Below are 20521 nucleotides of genomic sequence, written 5' to 3'. Positions count from 1 at the left end.
AAATTTCAGCTTGTTCTTTCAGGGTAAGGGTAATACTGATTAATATTTGTCTACTTAACTTAGTTTTACATAACATCTCTCATATAAAAGTTATTATGTTGTGCCTTTATAATATATAATAAGAACATAGTAGTCCTGAGAGGCTGTGTGGTCCAGTGTTAAAGAAAAGGGCTTGTAATCAGGAAATCCCTGGTTCAAATCCCTACTCAGCCATTGACTCACTGTGTGACCCTGAGCAAGTCACTTAACCTCCTTGTGCTCTGTCTTTTGGGTGAGATGTTGTTGTAAATGACACTGTAGCTGATGCATAGTTCAAACACCCTAGTCTCTGTAAGTCGCCTTGGATAAAGGTGGAAAAGTGGAGCTACCCAATGGTAACCTCATAATATTTCCACAGAGGTTACATTTTCATATGTTTTCATATCAATAGTTAGTATCAAAATAGTGTGAACCAAAACAGACTGCCATTGTTAATTTAACTACTCGTTCCTGTATTATTAAACTATAATATTTAAACTGTGTTTTCATATCATAAATAAAAAATGACTAAATTTATATTTTATAAAACACACTGAAATCACTATTGACAGTGACAGTCGCATGAAGAAATAGTAATACCGGTGTGGTGTTGTTTTGTGGTATGTGTTAAAACATGGTACATCATGTACTCCGCTTGCCCGGGCATGCGCAAATAATTTTAGCTCAGAAAACAAAGAAACGACCATTCAAAAGGGTTATGACATACAGAGTTTGGCCCTTAGTTCTTTTTAATATAATTGTTTTCACAATTCAGCAAATTTACGTGACAATTGGGTTTATCTAAAATTATAAACCGAGTCAATCACAGCATTGACAGAGTACCATTTTCTGGTGTTAAACGGGCACGTCTACCACATTCTGACGATGTACACTTTCTGGCCCTACACCGATGTCACAAAACAGTGATGTAGATCAGCGGTTCCCAAACTGTGGTTGCAGAAAGTTTCAAGGCGAGTCGCTGAACGGTTAACATGTACACATATATTTGTACATCAATGTAAAGGATGGCATTTGGTGGAAATCTAAGGGAAAATGGTCTTGCTTATTTATTTGTTTGCATTAATGAACAAAAATGACTTGATCCCTAAGAAGAGATTGTGGTAAAGCAATACATAAGTTACATGAAGGCTAATCACATCTCAATTAAAGCAACAAAAAGCTCTATTGTATACAAAATAATGCTACCATCCAGTTTCCAATAGCAGATAGACAAAAAAATCTTTTAAACACTGTCATTCAAACTAAACAGGTAAAACAGGTGCTTTTGAATGCAAACTTTGTTGTGAGGTTCATTATGAAGCAAAAAACAATTTATTGTACAGATTCAAATGTATGTAGCCTACATGTTAGGATTTAATTCAGTTTTACAAACCTTCAATATTTGAGCTGACGAGTAGGTCTTCGCTGACTTCAGGTTAAATGAATCAGTAACTCATTTACAATTAAACCTTTCAACATACCCCTCTGTATCATATGATTTTAAACATACAGCTCAACCATACAAAAGCTGGAACATCAACTAACTTGGGGTTTCTAATAAAGTGGATTTTTGTATCTCTAAACAAAACTGTGTAGCTCAAACAAGTGTAAGAGCTATAGAAAAATGTTACCATTTGAAATCAGTAACCGTTCACTGTATCCCTAGTTACAGGAGATAGGCTGAAGTTGGGGTATAGTGTTGACCACGCCACTTCAGGAATGACGTCTAAGAAAATAGTTTTTCAAACATTTTTTGAACGCAGGTTAACTTTGCATTGGGCAATGGCTGACTAGCTTCACAACACACCCACTAACAATGAAGCAAGGAGTCAGAAAAGTTTAATTTCACAGATGCATATAATTACAAAAAGGATCTGGATTATGTTAGTATGCCCCAATGGTCCTGAATATATAGCTTTTCTTTTTCTATTTAATAAAAAAATAAAATCAGGCATTTACTCACAGCATTGTAATTCACATGTTTGAACTGGTACAGAATACTTGACATCTATCCTCCTTCCCTGTAAATACCAATAGAAACACATCAGTGAACTCATTGAAGTTACAAAGATATGATTGTCACAAAGTTACATTTCCAAAAATAAACTTCTTACCTGGATACAAATATTTGACTGGCACATGTCTCTGGTTAGGTTAGCTGTTACTGGATTTGACTTGTCCTGATGAACACATAGAAAGAACATTTTGCATTTTATTATGATAACATTGTCTAGGTGGGTATGCGGCAGTTGTGTTTACAGTAAAAAATGTACGGGGTAGTCTGGAGTTTCTCATGAGTCATACACAGCTGAACTGCGTTCTCAAATTCCAAAGCAACACAGCTGGGCTGCATTCTCAAATTCCAAAACAACACAGCTGGACTGCGTTCTCAAATTCCAAAGCACAGGGTGTGAACAGATGTTCGATTAACCGCTCATCTGTGTAGCTCATGACTTACACTAAGACATGTATTGATGCAGTACAACTAACACTTTTCTACAAGCTTTTTATTACACCTCAGTAAAAAGAGAAATGGACTAGATCAGGACTTCTCAAATTCGGTCCTGGGGACCCCCTGTGGCTGTTGGTTTTCATTCCAACTGAGCTCTCAATTACTTAACTAGACCTTTAATTGAACTGATAATTTGCTTAATTAGTCCTTTTGACTTGTTTTCAGCTCTTAAACAGTTGCAGTTCAATTTACTTATAAAATGTTATAGCTAACTTGAACTATGCAACTGTTCAAGAGCTGAAAACAAGTAAAAAGGTCTGTTTAAGCAAACTAGCAGTTCAATTAAGGGTCTAGTTAAGTAATTGAGAGTTCGGTTGGAATGAAAACCAGCAGACACAGGGGGTACCCAGGACTGAGTTTGAGAAGCCCTGGTCTATATTGTGTTCAACAGCAAAATATATGTTTTTTGTTTTTTTTTAAATGAGCAATTAGAGTAATTTGTTGAATGTGCAGGCAAGTACATTAAGTAGTTCCTTCAAGATAAAAATCTGAAGGTCTGCTGTTGAACTATACTTACTACATGGATTAAAACTTGATCCTTTCCTAAAGGATTGCAGATTGAATGTGCAGTCCTGTTGCACAGAGTTAAAGAAACCACCACATCCATCACTGATGTGATGATTACTTGGTACTGGTCTGGTGTTAGAACCACCTTCATGTTCCAAACTGCAAGTGCCAGAGAATATTAAAGTTATTTTTTATTAAAATAAATATTAAAAAATTGAAACAAATATGCCTGCACTAAAGATGGCTGTAGCTAATGAAATGCTTTCATCGATTGTACGTGTTGTCCACTTGCTTTCACTGTGGGTCTTAAATGGGCAGTTTCAAAAGAAAATGGCATTGTGGACATTTGAAAACACTACTTCAGATACTAGACTAGGTCAAATACTGTTTCTGTTTGCTTGCTTTGTCTTCCAGGAATAACAGTATGTTACACTGTTACATAAATGTCATTTTACTTTCTTTGGGGTTGAGCATGTTTACTGGCACAGGGCATGTCAGCTGGTTAGTTAATAAAAGGAAGAAGGTACTGAAGGGGACATTTATTTTTAACACTTATAAATAATGTCATCAGTTTCATAAGTTATCATAGGTTGGCACTGGAGTTAGATCTGAATAACACATTTGTGTTGTTATTTTGTATCAATGTTTCTAGTCCTAATGGTATTTTTTTTTTGCATGGCCACAAATTCATAATGAATTTCAGTTGAGCACCACTGGTATATCAGCTAATGCATTTAAAATTCATATCCATTTGCACAATCATTTTTGAAGTGTAACCTTTTTTTACGCACAGTGAATAAATACTTAATATTACCATATTTGTATAGAGACCTACTGTAACAAGGGTGTGCATGATATAATTATTTCAAGACGTATTTAAGTAAATTACCTGGAAAATATCCATTTGCAAAAGGACATCTTATCCATGAACCACTCGTGGTTGTAAACTTTAAAAAAAAAAAAAAAAATATATATATATATATATATATATATATATATATATATATATATATATATATATATATATATATATATCAAAACAAATCTAAATGCAAATTATGTATAAAACCATAACTTCCCCCTACATACCTAAAAAGTTTATAAAGTCCACACAGGAAGCCTTTTTTTCTTGAAACTTTATTGTTACATTTCATGTTTCATATTCATTAACTTCGTTTTCCAGTACATTGCTTACGTACCAAACATGCCTGATAAATCTGGCATATCCTGTACAGGGAGGCGAAACGTGGCTCACAACTGTAGTTTCAGCAAGTTAAAATAAATATAAATCATTATTTTCTATGAAAGTCAGTATGACAACTATCATTGTCATCAATTTCCAGGAGCTTTACAGGCATGTAATTATTGAAGTGAGTTATAAGCAAATGCTTGAAAACTAGAAAATACTCAACAGTACCAACAGTAATATTATAAGAATAAATCATTTACCTTTACACACAGTCTTGGATGTGACTCAATGCCTACATATTTAATCTGTAAATAGATCAAATACATAAGGGATTATTATTATTATTATTATTATTATTATTATTATTATTATTATTATTAATAATCAAATTTTCACTGAGGTCCCACAATGTAATATTATGTTGCTAAGGGTTTTTAGCTGTTTTTCGATGGCTCGTTCTCCTAAAAAAAAAAAAAAAAAAAAAAAAAAAAAACACCCATTATATGCTCATTATCATATGTGGGTCTGTAATTTAACGTCTTGGCAAACACCCTGCTAGTTACTGATCAATTGCAGCAAGTGTAATATGTAATATGATTTTCCATAACCCCCAAGTTTGAATATCTCACAGAAATTTAAATAATGTAATTTGCATTTTAAAACAAAACAAAACAAAAAAGCTACTGTTTTATTATCAGACTTGTGGTACTATGGAAATCCTGTGGTTTGCCATCTAATACTGTGTCATTGATCTGTAGTACAAAGTATTACCCTCTCTAACAATTCTGACTGCCAAATAATTTATGGTATGTGGTAATTGCACTTGCTTGGGTTTTCTTATATTTACAAGATTCAACAGAGTGTCATTCTTACTTTGTTCTGCACTGTTTTTGAAGAGTTTGGAAGGTCAGTGCAGGAATGAATGTGTTCTGTTGTCCAACAAAGGCTAACCCTAACTTCAATGGGACAGGCCAGCTCCCAAACTAGCTCCTGCGATATTAGGTTGTAGGTGATTCCACTCCAGAGTTCTTCAGTATCTGAGGAAAGTGGAGGAAAAGAAAACATTTAAATGTACAGTACAAGGTTTAATTTAAAAATGGATGGCACAAAGAAAGGTAAGTAGAAATTAAAGTGTTAAGAACAAAAGCAAAGTGTGGTTTATAAAGATGAGGTAAAACGTGACTTCTAAAACCTCAAAAGCACACAAAACGTAAATAAGAATATAAGATATCACTTTGAAATTACACTTCCAAGATTGGATCACTGGTATGATTTTGAGTCATGTTTCAAAAAATCACTTTAATTTATAGATTCACTTTTTTTAAATGGACACAGTTGTATTCTACTTGAATCTGGAATTGAAGACCACCCCTGAAAAAAAAGAAAAAAATATTTGTTCAAGAATAAAATATGACACCTTCTAAAGTTCATTATCTTAAAAATATCTGCTAGATTTCACTGCATCTCAGTGTAGTTGCTTTAAAGCTACTGTAGTACTGATGCCGAGGTATGGTGTCATGTTATGCATATGTAGTACACAAGTACAATGCGTGGCTAAGGAGGAAAAAGGATACCTCAGGAAACGCATCACAAAAGAGCAGCAGATTGGCAAAACATTCTGTATATTTGTGCAAATTTGATTCCAGCTGAGATTTTACACCAAGTCAATACACAATTAAAGCAATTACCTCAATGCAAAGACAGGGCACCAACTTGGAATATGGCAAGGTCACTTTTTTCACAGGGTCTTCCCTTTTTATCTATAAAAAAAAATAAACAAACAAATAAACAAAGAAATAACTAACAAAATACATTGCAATTGTTAATATATTATATATATATATATATATATATATATATATATATATATATATATATATATATATATATATATATATATATATATATATATATATATATATATATATATATATATATATATATATATATATATATATATATATATATATATATATATATGTTATTACATACCAGTACATAAGCTCCAGTACTTTCACAGGAATGCCATTTATGACATAACCTCAAATGATAGTCAGTGTCTTCAAGAAACTCTGAGACGTGCACAGAAACCAGCTTCTCTTTTTGATCAACTGAGTAATCTAGTTTTCCAGCTGGTAAACACACACACCAAAAAAAAAAAAAAAAAAAACATTTTAAATTGTTTGGAAAAGGACAACAAAATACGTTTATAATTCCATAAGATTTATGCGTCACAACGTACTGTACTGTATGTCAAAGATTGTATTACATTTTTTTCTTTCCCACATTTTTTTTTTTTTTTTAATTTGTAGTAAAACCTTTTTTCATACATCATTTGGCCAGTTGTTTCAGATTACTATAACTAATTAGTTATAGCAGAAAAAATGAACACCTTCTGAAAAGGCCTTGTTATTTTTTTTAGATTGGTTTTTTGATAACCAAAAGGATATTTATTGATAATTATAAGTAAACAACATATCCAGTTGTTATGAAATTCAGTTTTTATTTATTGCAATATGCTATCTTAATTCTATTGATCTTTGTAAATGGAGTGAGTGTCTATTTGACTCTTATTTCTGAGAAATAATCAGATAGCATATTTAAATGCCGGTAAAGAACACTTAACAAGGAGTAAATAAACGAAACTGAAAACAATTTTGGCACCATTGGCATTTCATCATAATCATATTATTCAGGTTGTTTTGGGTTTTTTTTGTTCTCACAGGTGTTTGTCTTACCGATGCACACTGGAATGTTCTGTCTTATATCTTCATTATTGCAGCCTAAATTCACAAAAACATTGAGAAAGATTCACATCAGATTTTAATGATGATAGTGTATATTTAATTAAAATGTTTCAACACTTCATGGAACTACACATTGGCAAACGAACAAAACATAACATTTGAAAGAACAGCTCAATTGACATATCCTGCTTTATAATATCTGTCATGTAATGTGTAGTTTTAATTGGAAGTACAAGCTTTGAACGCATCTTATAAACTGATAAATCCCCTGTGGGTAACATGACATGTCTCAAACCACTTTTTTCCCCCATTAGTATTGTATTGAATGATTATGACTATGATGTTCCCTATTTCGTAGCCCTGTTCCCTCAAACCTGTTCTGTGTTAGCATCACAAAACACATTACGTTACAGTATGCAAGTTTATATGGCAAGCCAAATTATCATTTAGAGATATCTCAAAATGCATTTCAAAATATCTTACATTGAATTGCAGATATCTCAAACTAACTAATTTAGAGATATCTCAGATTGACTTTCTGTCTAGTTTGAGATATCTTGAAATGGGCTGGAAGTCCATTCAAACCATAGAGCATTTTCACAGGAAGTCAATTTGAGATATCTTAAATTTAATTTAAGATACCTCAAACAGGACAGGAAGTCATTTGGAGAAATTCAACTTGATAGATCTCAAACAGGACACGTATTGAATTTGAGATATCTTGAAATATATTTTGAGGTATCTCTAAATGATAATTTGGCTTGCCATAAGTTTATACTAGTTACTAGTTTTTTGTTAGGAGAAACTACTGAGGAAACAAACTATGCCTCAGTCTTTTAAAATTGTTATATGAACCCTTCGACGTCCTATGTCAGACCAGGTCCGACATTACAATTTTCCTTTTCCAGTCCGAGGAGTGAGACCGATAGGAGCCGAATGAAGCCGAAAAAAGGGGGCATATCTGAGCAATAGAGGTAGCAGCTGCACCACAGAGATAAGACAGACTCAAACAAAGGAGATAGCTGCTTCTGCATCCAGCGCTCAAAGAATATCACAGACATTTGCAGAGCTTTTTGAGATGTTATAGTAATAAAATAATGACTTGGATCGCATTATTGAGGAGTTTGGTGATAAAATAAGAGGATTTATCAGTATGCATGTCTATAAAGGGCTATGTGAAAAATAGTGAACAGGGGGTGAGGCTTGGCTGGAGATGCAGAACTAAGTGTCCTTTTGCGATTCACTGCCTTTTAAACCTGTTTTACTCTGAAAAAAAAAATCTTTTGAGCAGTGCGTGTAAAATAAACAGCGCGTGTGAAAATAAATTGGATGTGATTCTCCTGACAAGCACTTAATAAATGGACAGCTAAGGGTGAATAAAGGCATAAAACTTTGCAGCAAATGTATGGCTGACAACAAGTACTGTATATGGGTTTCCAGAAATGAAAAAGACTTGATCCAGTTCTATAAGCATATTTTTTATCATCAATCAATAGACCGAACATTCTTTTTTTTTTTTTTTTACTCAAAATAAATCCATACCCTGAACATGGTACTCCATAGTTTGCCTGTTTCCATCTGGGATTGTTTTTAGCGTTACAAGAATCTGTTGGGCAATCCCAACTTCAAAACAGTTGTACTGCACATGCACCTAGGAACATGAAAAGGGAATGCAAGCTTTTACTTGTTGAAATATAATTCCTTTATGCAAATAAGAGGGTGCCTGAATTCTACAGAACAGGAAACATTAATAAGAACGTTTTTTTTTTTTTTTCAATTTCTCATGTGCAACAGTCTGTATGCATTTGAAATGTAAATAAAATTGGTAAATGCATGTTTCTAAAAAAAGCAAAATGTAGGCGTAGTTGTCCAATTGTCATGAAACTTGGAATTAACATGATTTAGTTTAAGATATTGAGAATTTCTGATTTTGGGGATATACGGGGTGACTGGCTGTATGTACATGACTCCACCTTTGTGTCACACTAACATTTCTGCATATGTCTGGAGAACCACTTATCCAATTGTAATGACAATGGGTATTAATATCTTTTGGCATAAGTTATTGAGAGCATCAGGTTCTGGAGATATTTGTAAAATAATTTAGAGCTATGGCATGTATGTATCTTACTGACATACTTGTATAACATGTTACAAAAACAATTTCAAAAAATATATTTATTTATTTATTTATTTTTATTTTTTTTGTAAAAATACATTAAATATATTAAATGTTCAAAATCAAACACAAAAATGTTGGTATAAACCACCTTTATTAGTATGTAAATACCGTAGATTGAATTCAAATGTGTTTACTTTTACAATATGTAATGTACTTATTGTATTTAGTAAGAATAGAGCACATAAACAACATTAACTTCTAAATTGAACTGAAAGCATAGATTCATGCTGTAGTAGATACCTAGAAGTTTTGTTTCTTCCTTATTCACATACTGTAATAGATTCCTCACCTGCTGCCCATGAAGCTTCATACTTTCAGTTTTCTTGAATCTGACCATTCTGCACTGACGCTTGAGAGTAGAAAGTGAAAGGGAACAGATTTCTACCCCCCGCTTATTCTCTGGGAAACAAACAAAAAACAATGATCATGATAACTGAAGAGGGCAACCACCATGTCATCCTGTAATCACTCTCCAAAACACAATGCCAAACGATTTGGAATTCTCACTGCTGCTGCTTAACAGTGTGTTTTCTCATTTAAAACTCATATGCAAATGTACTTCACTATAACAAGTTTACATTTGAAATGCATTTTTATATGCTGTAGTTTTCACTTTTAAGTACTTCATTATGAAATCTAAAGACAACAACAAAAAGCTATTACATACCATCAAGTTGAAAAGTTCCATTAACATTTAGATATAGCAAGCAATCTCTTTCTTTTCTACACTTCATTACTGTGGAGATGTTCACACTTTGAAAAGGCTGAGATTCAAATGATTGGGGTCTTTGAAATACATCAACTGGAAAAAAAAAGAAAGAAAAGAATGGTATTAGTTTATGAATATTGTACAAGTACAGTGCCAGGTTCTGTAGAGTGGTCTCCACAGCTGTTTTATGAAAACAAAACAAAACAAAATCGCTGGCTTTACCATCACCAACCCTTATTTAACTGTTATTTAACTCGGACACTAGATATGTTACAGTATCTGCATTAATTGATTCACACTCATTAAAATGTTAGGGTAATTTCCCTTTGTTTAAACGTTATATACCCACTCTCACCAGTTCAGCATACTATAGTTAAAACCCAGCTAAAGGATATATTTGCCCCACATTAACTATTATTAAGCGCGACTCACGGCTACTAACGAAGCCAGATGTCAATGCAAGCCCCCTAAGATGGCTGCGTCCAGAGCTACACCAACTTTCCGGTATGTTTGCATTTATTCAAAACATGAAATGCATTTTAAAAATATTAACAAGCGTTTGTCAGGTATTCGCTGAGCATTTTATATCAAAGCTGCCAGAATGATGTCCTCGGTCCCGCACCACTGAGGTAATACATAGTCACAGAGTCGCGGAGATCTCAGCCTCTTTTGCACTGAACCCGCGAATGCAAGTGAAGCGACCTCACAAGGTTGGCGATCATCTTCTCTTTCAGGGAACCGGAGTTACATCCATAACCTATCATTCCCTTTAAGTTTTTGGAAAGTATACCAGAGCCGTCGTGAGGGAGAATGATCGGACAGCATCTAAGGAATATCTCACTACCACCATCTACTGTTGGTGGTGTGAGAGTGCGACCTCAAGGAGCCTAGTTACTATTGAAGGCATAGAAGGATCTACGATCTACTGGTAAATGTATGTGGAGTAGCACAGATAGCCGCATTACAGATATCGGTCAACGAGGCACCTCTAAACAGGGCCCATGGAGTAGCCACACCTCTGGTAGAGTGTGCGGCCACCCTCCCAGGTGGGGGTACGACGGCATTGGTATAGAAAGTCGAAACCGTGTCCACAATCCAATGAGACAGTCACTGCTTAGAGAGGGCTTGACCTCGGGTCCGTTCACCATGACAAATGAAGAGCTGATCAGACTGATACAGCGCTCTCGTTCTATTCACATAGCATCTCAATGCCCGAACTGGGCAGAGGGAATTTAATCTCCTATCCGAATCCTCTGCAGATGGAGGAGGATTGAGTCTCTAGTTCCACTGACTGATTCAAGTGAAAATCTGTAATCAGCAGGGTTCGTGCGCAATGACACCATGTTTCCATTGTCCCACAGTACATACAGGAACTGTGCACTGTGCAATGTGCAGAGTCTGCAGCTCACTACCCTGCTTAGCAGAGGTGATGGCTAATAGAAAGGCTGTCTTCATAGAGAGACTTCAATGGAATGTGGGCTGAAACGGGGCCTTAGTGAGAGCCTACAATACCACATCCAGACTCCATTCAGGGAGGATGTCCTTTATAGGAGGACGTAACCACGGAGCACCCATTAGAAAACGGGTCGCCAGGATATGAGCGCCCGGGGATACTGAGTCAATGGGGACACGGCAAGCAGATATGGCTGCTAGGTACACTTTCAATGTAGACAGGGATTTATCCACCTCTATCAAATCTTGCAGAAACTGTAAAATAACTGCTATAAGGCAACACAGGGGATCATGGTCTCTGGCCATGCACCAATTTTGAAAATATTTCCACTTGTAGGCGTATAAGTGAAAAAAGCCCTAACGTTCTGCAGTGTACCGACTACAGCGTCTGAGAGCCCTAAGGCAGACAGACAGTCCTGTTCAGGGGCAAGACCCACAGAATCACCTGGCTGAGGAGATCCATGCACAGCAGGATCTCCCAGGGTGGGCCTTGTAGCCAAAAAGCTATGCGGTTTAACCCAGGGAACACAGGGCTGGCAGTAAGGGTCTCGTCTGAGAAGTGTGCCATTCTGCTTTGTAGGGTCTTCTCCTTGGACCCTGCACAAATAGGATAGGACGACCTGTCTGCCAAGGCAGAAGAGGCGTGCTCAATGCCCAAGCACTTCACACACAGGGTGTGTTTGTCGTGCAGAGGCAATTTCCGCCTGCAGGACATGGAAGTTAGACATCCTCAATCGAGGTGTTGAGTTCTGGAGCGTCAACGGAGCTGAAGCACTGAGCCATCGAGGCTATAGATCAGCGAGGCACAAAAAAGCCCTGAGGGGATCGAGTGTGATGGGTGAAACGCTGCAGGTGTTGAAGCGCAGAGGTGAGGCACTGAGGTACCAAGGCTAAGGAGCACCAGGGACCCAAGGGTGTCGAGGGTACAGGAATACAAGCTTAAAAGCCTTGAAGCGTTGAAGCACTGAGGCGTATGGTCCTCAAGGCACCGAGGATGTGAGGTACCAAGGCTATGGAGTGCAGTGGCACCAAGGGCGCAATGCGTAGAGTTCAAAAGCCTCAAGGGCATCAAAATGCCGAGGCATGGAGCCCTCGAGGCACCAGGGGTGTCGAAGCACCAAGATACCGAGGCTATGGGGCAGCGTGGCACCAAATGTGCACTGCACAGGGCTCGAAAGGCCTTGAGATGTCGAAGCACCGAAGCATGTAACTCTCGAGGCACCGAGGATGCCAAAGCACTGAGGCACCAAGGCTATGGAGCACCGATGTCGGGAAGCGCATGAACACCAAGGGGGCCAAGGCACCAAGGTGTTGAGGTTTTAGTGCACTGAAAGCACTGAAGCACCGAGGCACCGAGGACCCAAGGGTACCGAGGGCGTCAAGGCCTCGACATGGGGGCGCCGAAAAACCAAGCACCAAGTACCGAGGGCAAAGCACCAAGGTAGTGGGCTGCATGTCTTTGTCTGGGCTGCTTGCAGTCACACAACCAGGAACAGCACGTAGCTTGTAACGTTGTGCAGCGTAGCCTGTAGATAGTTGCAGTGCAGTCACACAAACTTTGCAGCGCGAAGCTTGCAGTGGAGTGGAGCACCTAAGATGGCGTCTGGACCGCGTGCAGTGCACGGCCGGTGCAGCACATAGCTAGCTTGGTGAGACTGGACTGAGGACATCACTCAGCAGAGGGGCCTATCGGCAGCTTTGAGATGAAATGGTCAGTGAATACCTGAAAAGCAGGCATATCCCAAAAATATATCTTGTGGTCATCTTTGAACTGAAAAGGAACTAACTGTTACTGTATCTTTTCATAGCAATTTGTTACTATTTCACAATGTTAATCACAAACAACCATAATTAAAAAGACTGTTACACAACGATGTATGATCATAGTGATGGAGTGCGTTTCTCTTTTGTTTTCACTCTATCACAACATTTTGTCATGTGCTGTAATTTAATGTGGTTCTGTTATTATGGTAACCCAGTTAAGTTTTGTCTGCTTGGCACGCTCAGCTCTGTTTTATTAAACAGAAAACAAGCTCCCATTGTTCCTCACTTCCCCACTACGTCTTTGTTATCAGTTCATTTTACTTTAGTGAATTGGTTACACAATAAGCTTCATTTCTAAATTACAGCCAAGTAACTTTATTTTATAAGGCAATTGTTTAAACTGTATAATAAAATGTTTTTTCTGTCTCATCTTGCATTAGGGACCTCTTACAAACTCTTACTGTAGGCCCTAGGTTAGCAATAAAATGCCATGTAATTAAGCACCATTGAAATTATGAATGTTAGGAGAATCTAAAATGTGTAAAATGTGACCTACACTTTACTTACATCATATTCAAGTGTTGTGTAGCGAGATAAAGTTAAAAACTATATAACCACAAATGCAGAAAAGACTAGCTCTTTGGTATAGTAGTTAAGATGCTAGATTATAAGTGCAGTGTTGTTGCTTCTCACCCAGTCTCCAATTTACAATTTACCGTGACCAAAATCTCTATAGATTCTTGTCACAAAGACGGCTGTAGTGGGTGACGTCAGACCAGAACCAGGAACCAACACAGCAGAGAGACGTGGAGTTTGGTGACGCTGAGTGCTCGGTTGCGCTCAGCATTTAATGAATGCACAGACAGAAAATAAAAGGTTGCAAGACAAACAAAACACAGCCACCAAAACAGGACACAGCACTTGCAGCCAAAATAAATACACAAACAAAATGGACTACACAGACTGATATTATTTTAACTATTACTTTATTATTACCTCTGTCTCCAATCCCGTTCTCCATTCACCGAACACACAACCCCGAGTGAGTGAAAACATGCTGCTTTTATGCAGCTGTACCGAGACTCAATTGCTAATCAATCATTCAATTGGAGTCTCGGTACAACTGCACGTGAATTAATAAAGTGCAATTCCCCATGCTCACATATTATCACATTTTATCTGCACGTGAAGTGTTGTGCAATCCTCGTGCCTAAATACACATACATTTTAAACACTTGTGCTCGTAACCCATATTACATCCCATGTACCAATGACTATGCACCAACATTAACACACAACACGCAACATACAACACAAAAATACACACAGGGGCGGGGCAACATTGCAACAATTCTGTACAGACTGGAAAGACACTGTTGCAGTTCGGTAATATATTTCTTATAACCTGCAAGGATATGGATTGATATTAAAATATACTCACATGATGCTTTACTTTTGCAGTACAATCCCTGCAACAAGAAAGACACATGGTTAATACTATTGATAATATTCCTTAAAAAGTTGTAATTCCTAACTGAACGTGACATGCTTGAGAGGAAATAATCAAAATATCCTAAATTATAAATTTAACAGGTTCAACACAGGTAACAGAATGTTAGTACTGTGAACAAACCAAGTTATAGGTATACTGATATATACTGATATATATATATATATATATATATATATATATATATATATATATATATATATATATATATATATATATTGTATATTTATTTTGTATATTTATTTGGATAAAGCACTTGGCTGTGGATGTGGTGAACATTGTCTTTTCCTCATTTAAAATTAAACTTGATATTCAACTTCAGTTCCCTGGAAAAGCCTTCCGTATTAGGAAAGATGGGTGGGAATCCATTAAGATTTTTTTTTTTGCCTCAATTTGCACTCCTAGGTGAAAGATGTGTTAACCCTTTGCGGTCCCATGTCCGACCAGGTCCGACATTACAATTTTCCTTTTCCAGTCTGACATCATCAAAAAGGGGCTTGGCTTGAGATGCAGTACTGAGTGTCCTTTTGATATGCAGTGCCTTTTAAACCTGTTTTACTGTGAAAAAAAAATTTTTAAACAGCTTATGTAAAAATAAACGGTGCGTGTGAAAATAAATTGGACCTGATGCGCCTGACAACGCTGAATAAAAGGACTGTAAGTTAAAATACTTTCCTGGGAAGTGGGGTATGAGGCAAAGTTCACCTGACTAACTACAGAAAACTGCTTTATACCCACTGCACTTAACTCTTAGGCCCTGTCCACACTATGCTTTTAAACTGTATTAGTTGCCTTTAAACCGGCTTAAAATTATGGTTAGTGTCTACACCTCGCAGCATTTAATACCGGACTGGAGACCATCTCAGGGGGTATTCTGCAGTCCTGTTCTAAATTAGATCGCATCAGGCTGTGTGGTTTGCCAGATGTGTGGACGCTGTAATACCGAACTACATTTTTTGTATCTCCTACAATATCACAAAATGCTTTCTGATATATTTTGAGCATGGACATTACAAATACAATAATCAGAGCAGGTGCCTCAAGGAGTTGAGAATAATTATCAATACTGCTCTACCGTATACAATTTCTGAAGCTTCTTGTAAAATGGTGGATCATGGAGCGACATGATGAGATGCCGAAATCAAGGCACATTGATATCTGGAGCTATGAAATCAGTCAAGGAGAACTTCAGAGTTTGTAAGCAAATTAGCTATGTTTTATTATAACTATATTGCAGGAATTGCACACTATTGACAATACACTAAAACACTGCATTAACATTCATATATATATATATATATATATATATATATATATATATATATATATATATATATATATATATATATATATATATATATATATATAGTATTATCTGTAATCCTTGAACATAATTGAATGCTAGTTTTTATGTACACTACTGAAAGTTACTTTGGTATAATTATATGATTGAATTTAAGAATGCAAAAGCATTAGTCACACCCATTGCGGTACACCTGACAACCATCTAGTTGCAGCGTGAGCCAAGTACAACCGTTCTGTTTTTTGGGGGGGGGGGGGGGGTTAAGTATAAATGCTATGAAAAACAAGTAATAATCACAATAGTGATTGTGTTTAATTAATTGGTGCGGCTGCATTTTAGTAACAGTAATAGTGGCAGTTGAGTTTGTTTTTGGTGTTTGATAGAGTACATCAAGATTATCCTTACAGTGCAGGCTAGTTTGGATTATTTATAACAACTTAGAAAGAGAGTACGAGTAGTGTTTCCGAAAAGTCTTGCAAGTAAACTTTTTAAGAATTACTGGTTGGTATTCAGTCCTAAACCAGCAGTTTACTGGTCTATCACTGATCTACACTAACAGTAATAAACAGCATTTGAACATGTTGTCTGCTGAGTCAGTTGAAGCCTCTAAAATTATAATTTCACACTTTGAAGGCAGGAAATTCCTTTATTAACAACATGAGCATTCACCAAAGAGCTACAAACATATTTCCTATCCAAACTTTTCTGTCACAAGCAGTGGTCATGAATGCTGTCAGAGAGCCAATAGGATTTATGTAGCCACATTAATTTTTTTTAAATTTATTTTTAACAAACACACATTAAATGTGTTTTATATGATCTCTACAACTTACTGCTACCAGCCGTTGATCTGGGAATGACTCATGTAAAAACTTGGCTAAAATATCTAGAGGAAATAATTTTTACTTTTATTTGATTGCCTTCCCATATTTGTAGAAACAAGGGGTTTCCCCAGAGCCAATGGGAAGACATCCTTCCCTGAAAAATTATTTCAACAAAATATAAAAATAAATACTGTATGTCACACCTCTAAAAGGAAACAAATAGAAGCACTGGTTGCAAAGGTGAATGCAGTAATAACATGCATCACATTTGGCTAGATGGGGGACAAAGAGATTTTCTAATATTGTACAAATAACCAGCCTTCATAAAGGAAGTAGTAGTGTGTTCTAAATGACTGTAAGTTAAGGTTCCACTCCAACTTTAAAAAGTGCCTGTTCATGGTGAATGGGAAATTGTGTTTGTAATTAATACATATGGACTTAATACAAAAGAATAAGAATTCAATATACACATTCAGCTGAAATTGCATGATAATACTAAAAAGGAAGTAGAAATCAGAGGCAAATAAATCAGGTAATCCTATTTCCATGATATATTAATTTCAATAGAAAAAAAATTAAAAAATCAGGACATATTTTTCAGAGTTTCACAATTTTTTCTAGTCTCACCAAATCAGTAGTAGGATATACTTTTTTCTTTCTGTGCTAAAATATTGATAAAGACAGGCGTAGCGCAGCACGCAAGGCATTTTGCCGCCTGTATCACTGCCATTCCTTTCATATGGTGTTGGACAGATCTGCGCGGGGCGATACCGCTAGTCCCGCGGTGGCGCTGAGCGGTACCGCTCAACTCCAATCCAGAGTGATTTTTTTCTACCTGCTGCGCGGGACTATCGGTGGATTAATCAATCACAGCGAAATGTCTACAACACGTGCTTGCCAGGAAAAATTGTTAACAAAACTGTTGTCAACGGAGGTGTCCAAGCACCCTGAAGTGTTTGATCCCTCCCATATTTCATACAAGGACAGGCAGGTCCATATTTTATACATCGCCCTTGATAAGCATTTTTCCTGCCTTTGTTATTTCTGTAGTTCACTTCTATATTTACTAAATAACTGGCTGTAAAAGGATATATTTTATAACACTTTAGTAGTAGGCTACTTGATGTCAGCAATGCATTATATGTTTTTTTGCTAAGCTCAGATCGCTCAATTCATACACCTGCATATATATGACAGAAAAACAAACCAGTGTTTTTGTTTAGTAGATTATACGAGGGGCATTACAGCTATGGCCAAAAGTTTTGCATCAATCCGAAAGAGAATTAAAAATGTTACGTTGACATATTGAAATTACATATAGCTTTTCAGTTTTCCAAAAATTGAAAAAAATTGACATTTCAAAATCTAATATGAAATACTGTAGGCCTACTACTATTATAGTTTCCGGTAGACTTCTGAGATACCATTTTGTAGTGTCTTAGATTGCTTGATGTTAAATAAAATATATAGAAATTATGTTCATATAGGGTTTTTCTTTTAAATTATGTCTGCATGCTAATATTCTACTAGGTGATGCAAAACTTTTGTCCTTATAAGTAAATTTATATTGTGTGTCTGGGTACAGACTTGAATACCGCGCCGTGAACATGCACAGCGGACTTTCTACAAGGACTTTCTATATCTTCTCAAATCTATTGCTAAAAGTACAATGGCTAAACATTGCAAATACTATATTTAACAACATTTACTTTGTATCTACTTAGTGAATTAAGCCCTGAACAGAATACCCCATAGCACCATAGTACTGTGAAATAAACCAAATGCAATGTATTTATTTATTTTAATTTGTTCATTTCTAAAAAAAAGAAACTGTGTATAATCTAGCAAGCTTATTTTTTTATTTTGGAGCAATCATTACTACATCAAGAAAGTGCCAGAACGACATGTTAATATAACTGTGTTTTTGTTTTATTATATTTCATAATGCAGCCTTGTTCAAAAGATGTATACTGTCTATTTATTGGCTTCCTGACAACACTCATACATTAATTGTAGTGAATCTTGGCAAGCTATCAGATGTTTGCTCTAAACATATTCAAACACTACATTAAAATATTACAAGTGAAAATGTTATCTCTGAAATATATTACATTGGTAAATAAATAAAGTTGTTTAAAAGTGTCAACTTACCGGAGAACACTGATGCCCACATTCTTTAATTCTATCAATTCTTTCCCAGCCCCACACAGGACTCATCATACAAATAGTAACAACAGCTAGGATCTCTAAGACCAGCTTTCTTTGAACACTTAGAAATACAGCCATGCTTATTATATTCAGCCACCAGCAGGTATCAGCTGTATCACAGGTGTGCAGTCTCTGGTTGTTTAGCTGGGGTTTAAATTGAGATGCTGGCATAGGTCCGCCCATTCTGTGCTGTTTGGGTGCAGCCCTGTTAACTCTTTGTAAGATCTTTCTTAAAAGGTGCCTTTACTTGTGATTGATATTGGGTATACAGACCCTGATTAGCAGTAATATTGGACTACCCTGGCTAAATAGGGTCTGTAAAAGCAGCCATATATGTTACTTATATGTTATAAAATATAACTGACTATCATATCTATTATCACTAATAGTGTATACACCAATGCATTTCTTTACAAATATCCAGTTTGACATAACTTGGGGTCTTATAAGATTTGTTATTTATTTATATTTTATAGACCAGTTTGACTATTCTTGCTGGAGGTAGTCTTATAGTTTAAGAGAAGCCAAGTAGAGAAAACTATACATTATCATTTATAAATTATAAATGATAATTATGATCTCCTTTATGGTGGGGGGAACACTACAAAAGTAATTCATGAAAATAGTACCATATAGTTCCTTAATTTCCTGTAAGACCATTTAATTATTATGTAATGCTTTCTGCATAGTAACAAGTACGTAGTCATAGAATTCCTCTGTATAATAAAATCATGTTGCCACTCAGTAATTACTTATAAATGAATCAAATGAATGTAATAAGTCTCCCAAGCACAATATATATTGTAAAATATCTAGCATGCTAAATATCAATGTTATATTAACTGCTAGTGATAACCAAAGGACGAACACACATATGCATCAAATGCAGATTTTTTAGGGGGTTGGGATTTAATTCCTTGAAACCACTGGGTATAGTATTTACAAATGGTGACTTCCAACAATAACACAGAATTGCTTAAGATCGGTATTTCTATACTGGTACTTGAGTCTTGCCAGAGGTACTGACTCACACTGATGATTCAGAATGACCTCATCCAGGTCTGACTCCTTAGCAAAGTGTCTTGTTGTATTGGAGTGACCTATCATGTTGATAAAAGGATTATAAAATGTAGTTTGGCCAGAACAGCCTTCCTCTTCATCTTCACCTCCCTAATTTTCCTTTCTTGCGCTGTTGGCTTTGTTGTAATCATCATTTACCACTAACCTTTTGTAACATTATGACAGTATTACAAAAACAACAATCGCGGTAATATAAAAAAGTAAGGATACAAGTGAGTACGTGAGTAATAATTAGAATAGCAACCACAGCCTAGTATTACGATTACACTGTGTAACGCAATTTTTGCTCCTGGGTAGTAAGTGTTATTTCCTAATTGCTTATGCCTGAAAAGTATAGAAAATGGCTATTATTCCCCACAAACTTTGCTTTTGTGACCAGGACAGTGATATTTTGAAATGTACCGGTTTCCAATGAGAAAACGGTCTTTTCTTTCACATAAAGTCAGAAAAAAACAACATATGAATCCAAATTAACATGTATTTATACTAAAGTAATACAAAAATGACTACAAAAGA

General features: G+C 36.0%; 1 protein-coding gene across 2 annotated transcripts; it reads right to left on the bottom strand.

Annotated features, from left to right (window-relative positions):
* Positions 1–4119: 4119 nt before the first annotated feature.
* On the bottom strand, positions 4120–19218 carry LOC121319745 (putative interleukin-17 receptor E-like). 2 transcript variants are annotated; one of them, XM_041257514.1, is made up of 11 exons: positions 18869–19218; positions 14522–14549; positions 9823–9957; positions 9445–9554; positions 8516–8624; positions 6965–7009; positions 6219–6358; positions 5915–5986; positions 5543–5597; positions 5100–5263; positions 4120–4531 (listed from the first exon to the last, which is right to left on the bottom strand). In XM_041257514.1, the coding sequence occupies exons 1-11, from the start codon at positions 19106–19108 to the stop codon at positions 4466–4468; spliced, it is 1164 nt and encodes a 387-aa protein (XP_041113448.1). In that variant the 5' UTR covers positions 19109–19218; the 3' UTR covers positions 4120–4465. The 2 variants fall into 2 exon arrangements, with proteins under 2 accessions (XP_041113448.1, XP_041113449.1); XM_041257515.1 differs by lacking the exon at positions 4120–4531 and adding an exon at positions 4628–4687.
* Between the last annotated feature and the right edge of the window lie 1303 nt (positions 19219–20521).

Source organism: Polyodon spathula, chromosome 8 (genome assembly GCF_017654505.1).
Source record: "Polyodon spathula isolate WHYD16114869_AA chromosome 8, ASM1765450v1, whole genome shotgun sequence".
Taxonomy (NCBI): Eukaryota; Metazoa; Chordata; class Actinopteri; order Acipenseriformes; family Polyodontidae; genus Polyodon; species Polyodon spathula.
The sequence above is the reverse complement of the archived record's forward strand: the minus strand, read 5'-3'. Positions and strand labels throughout refer to the sequence as shown.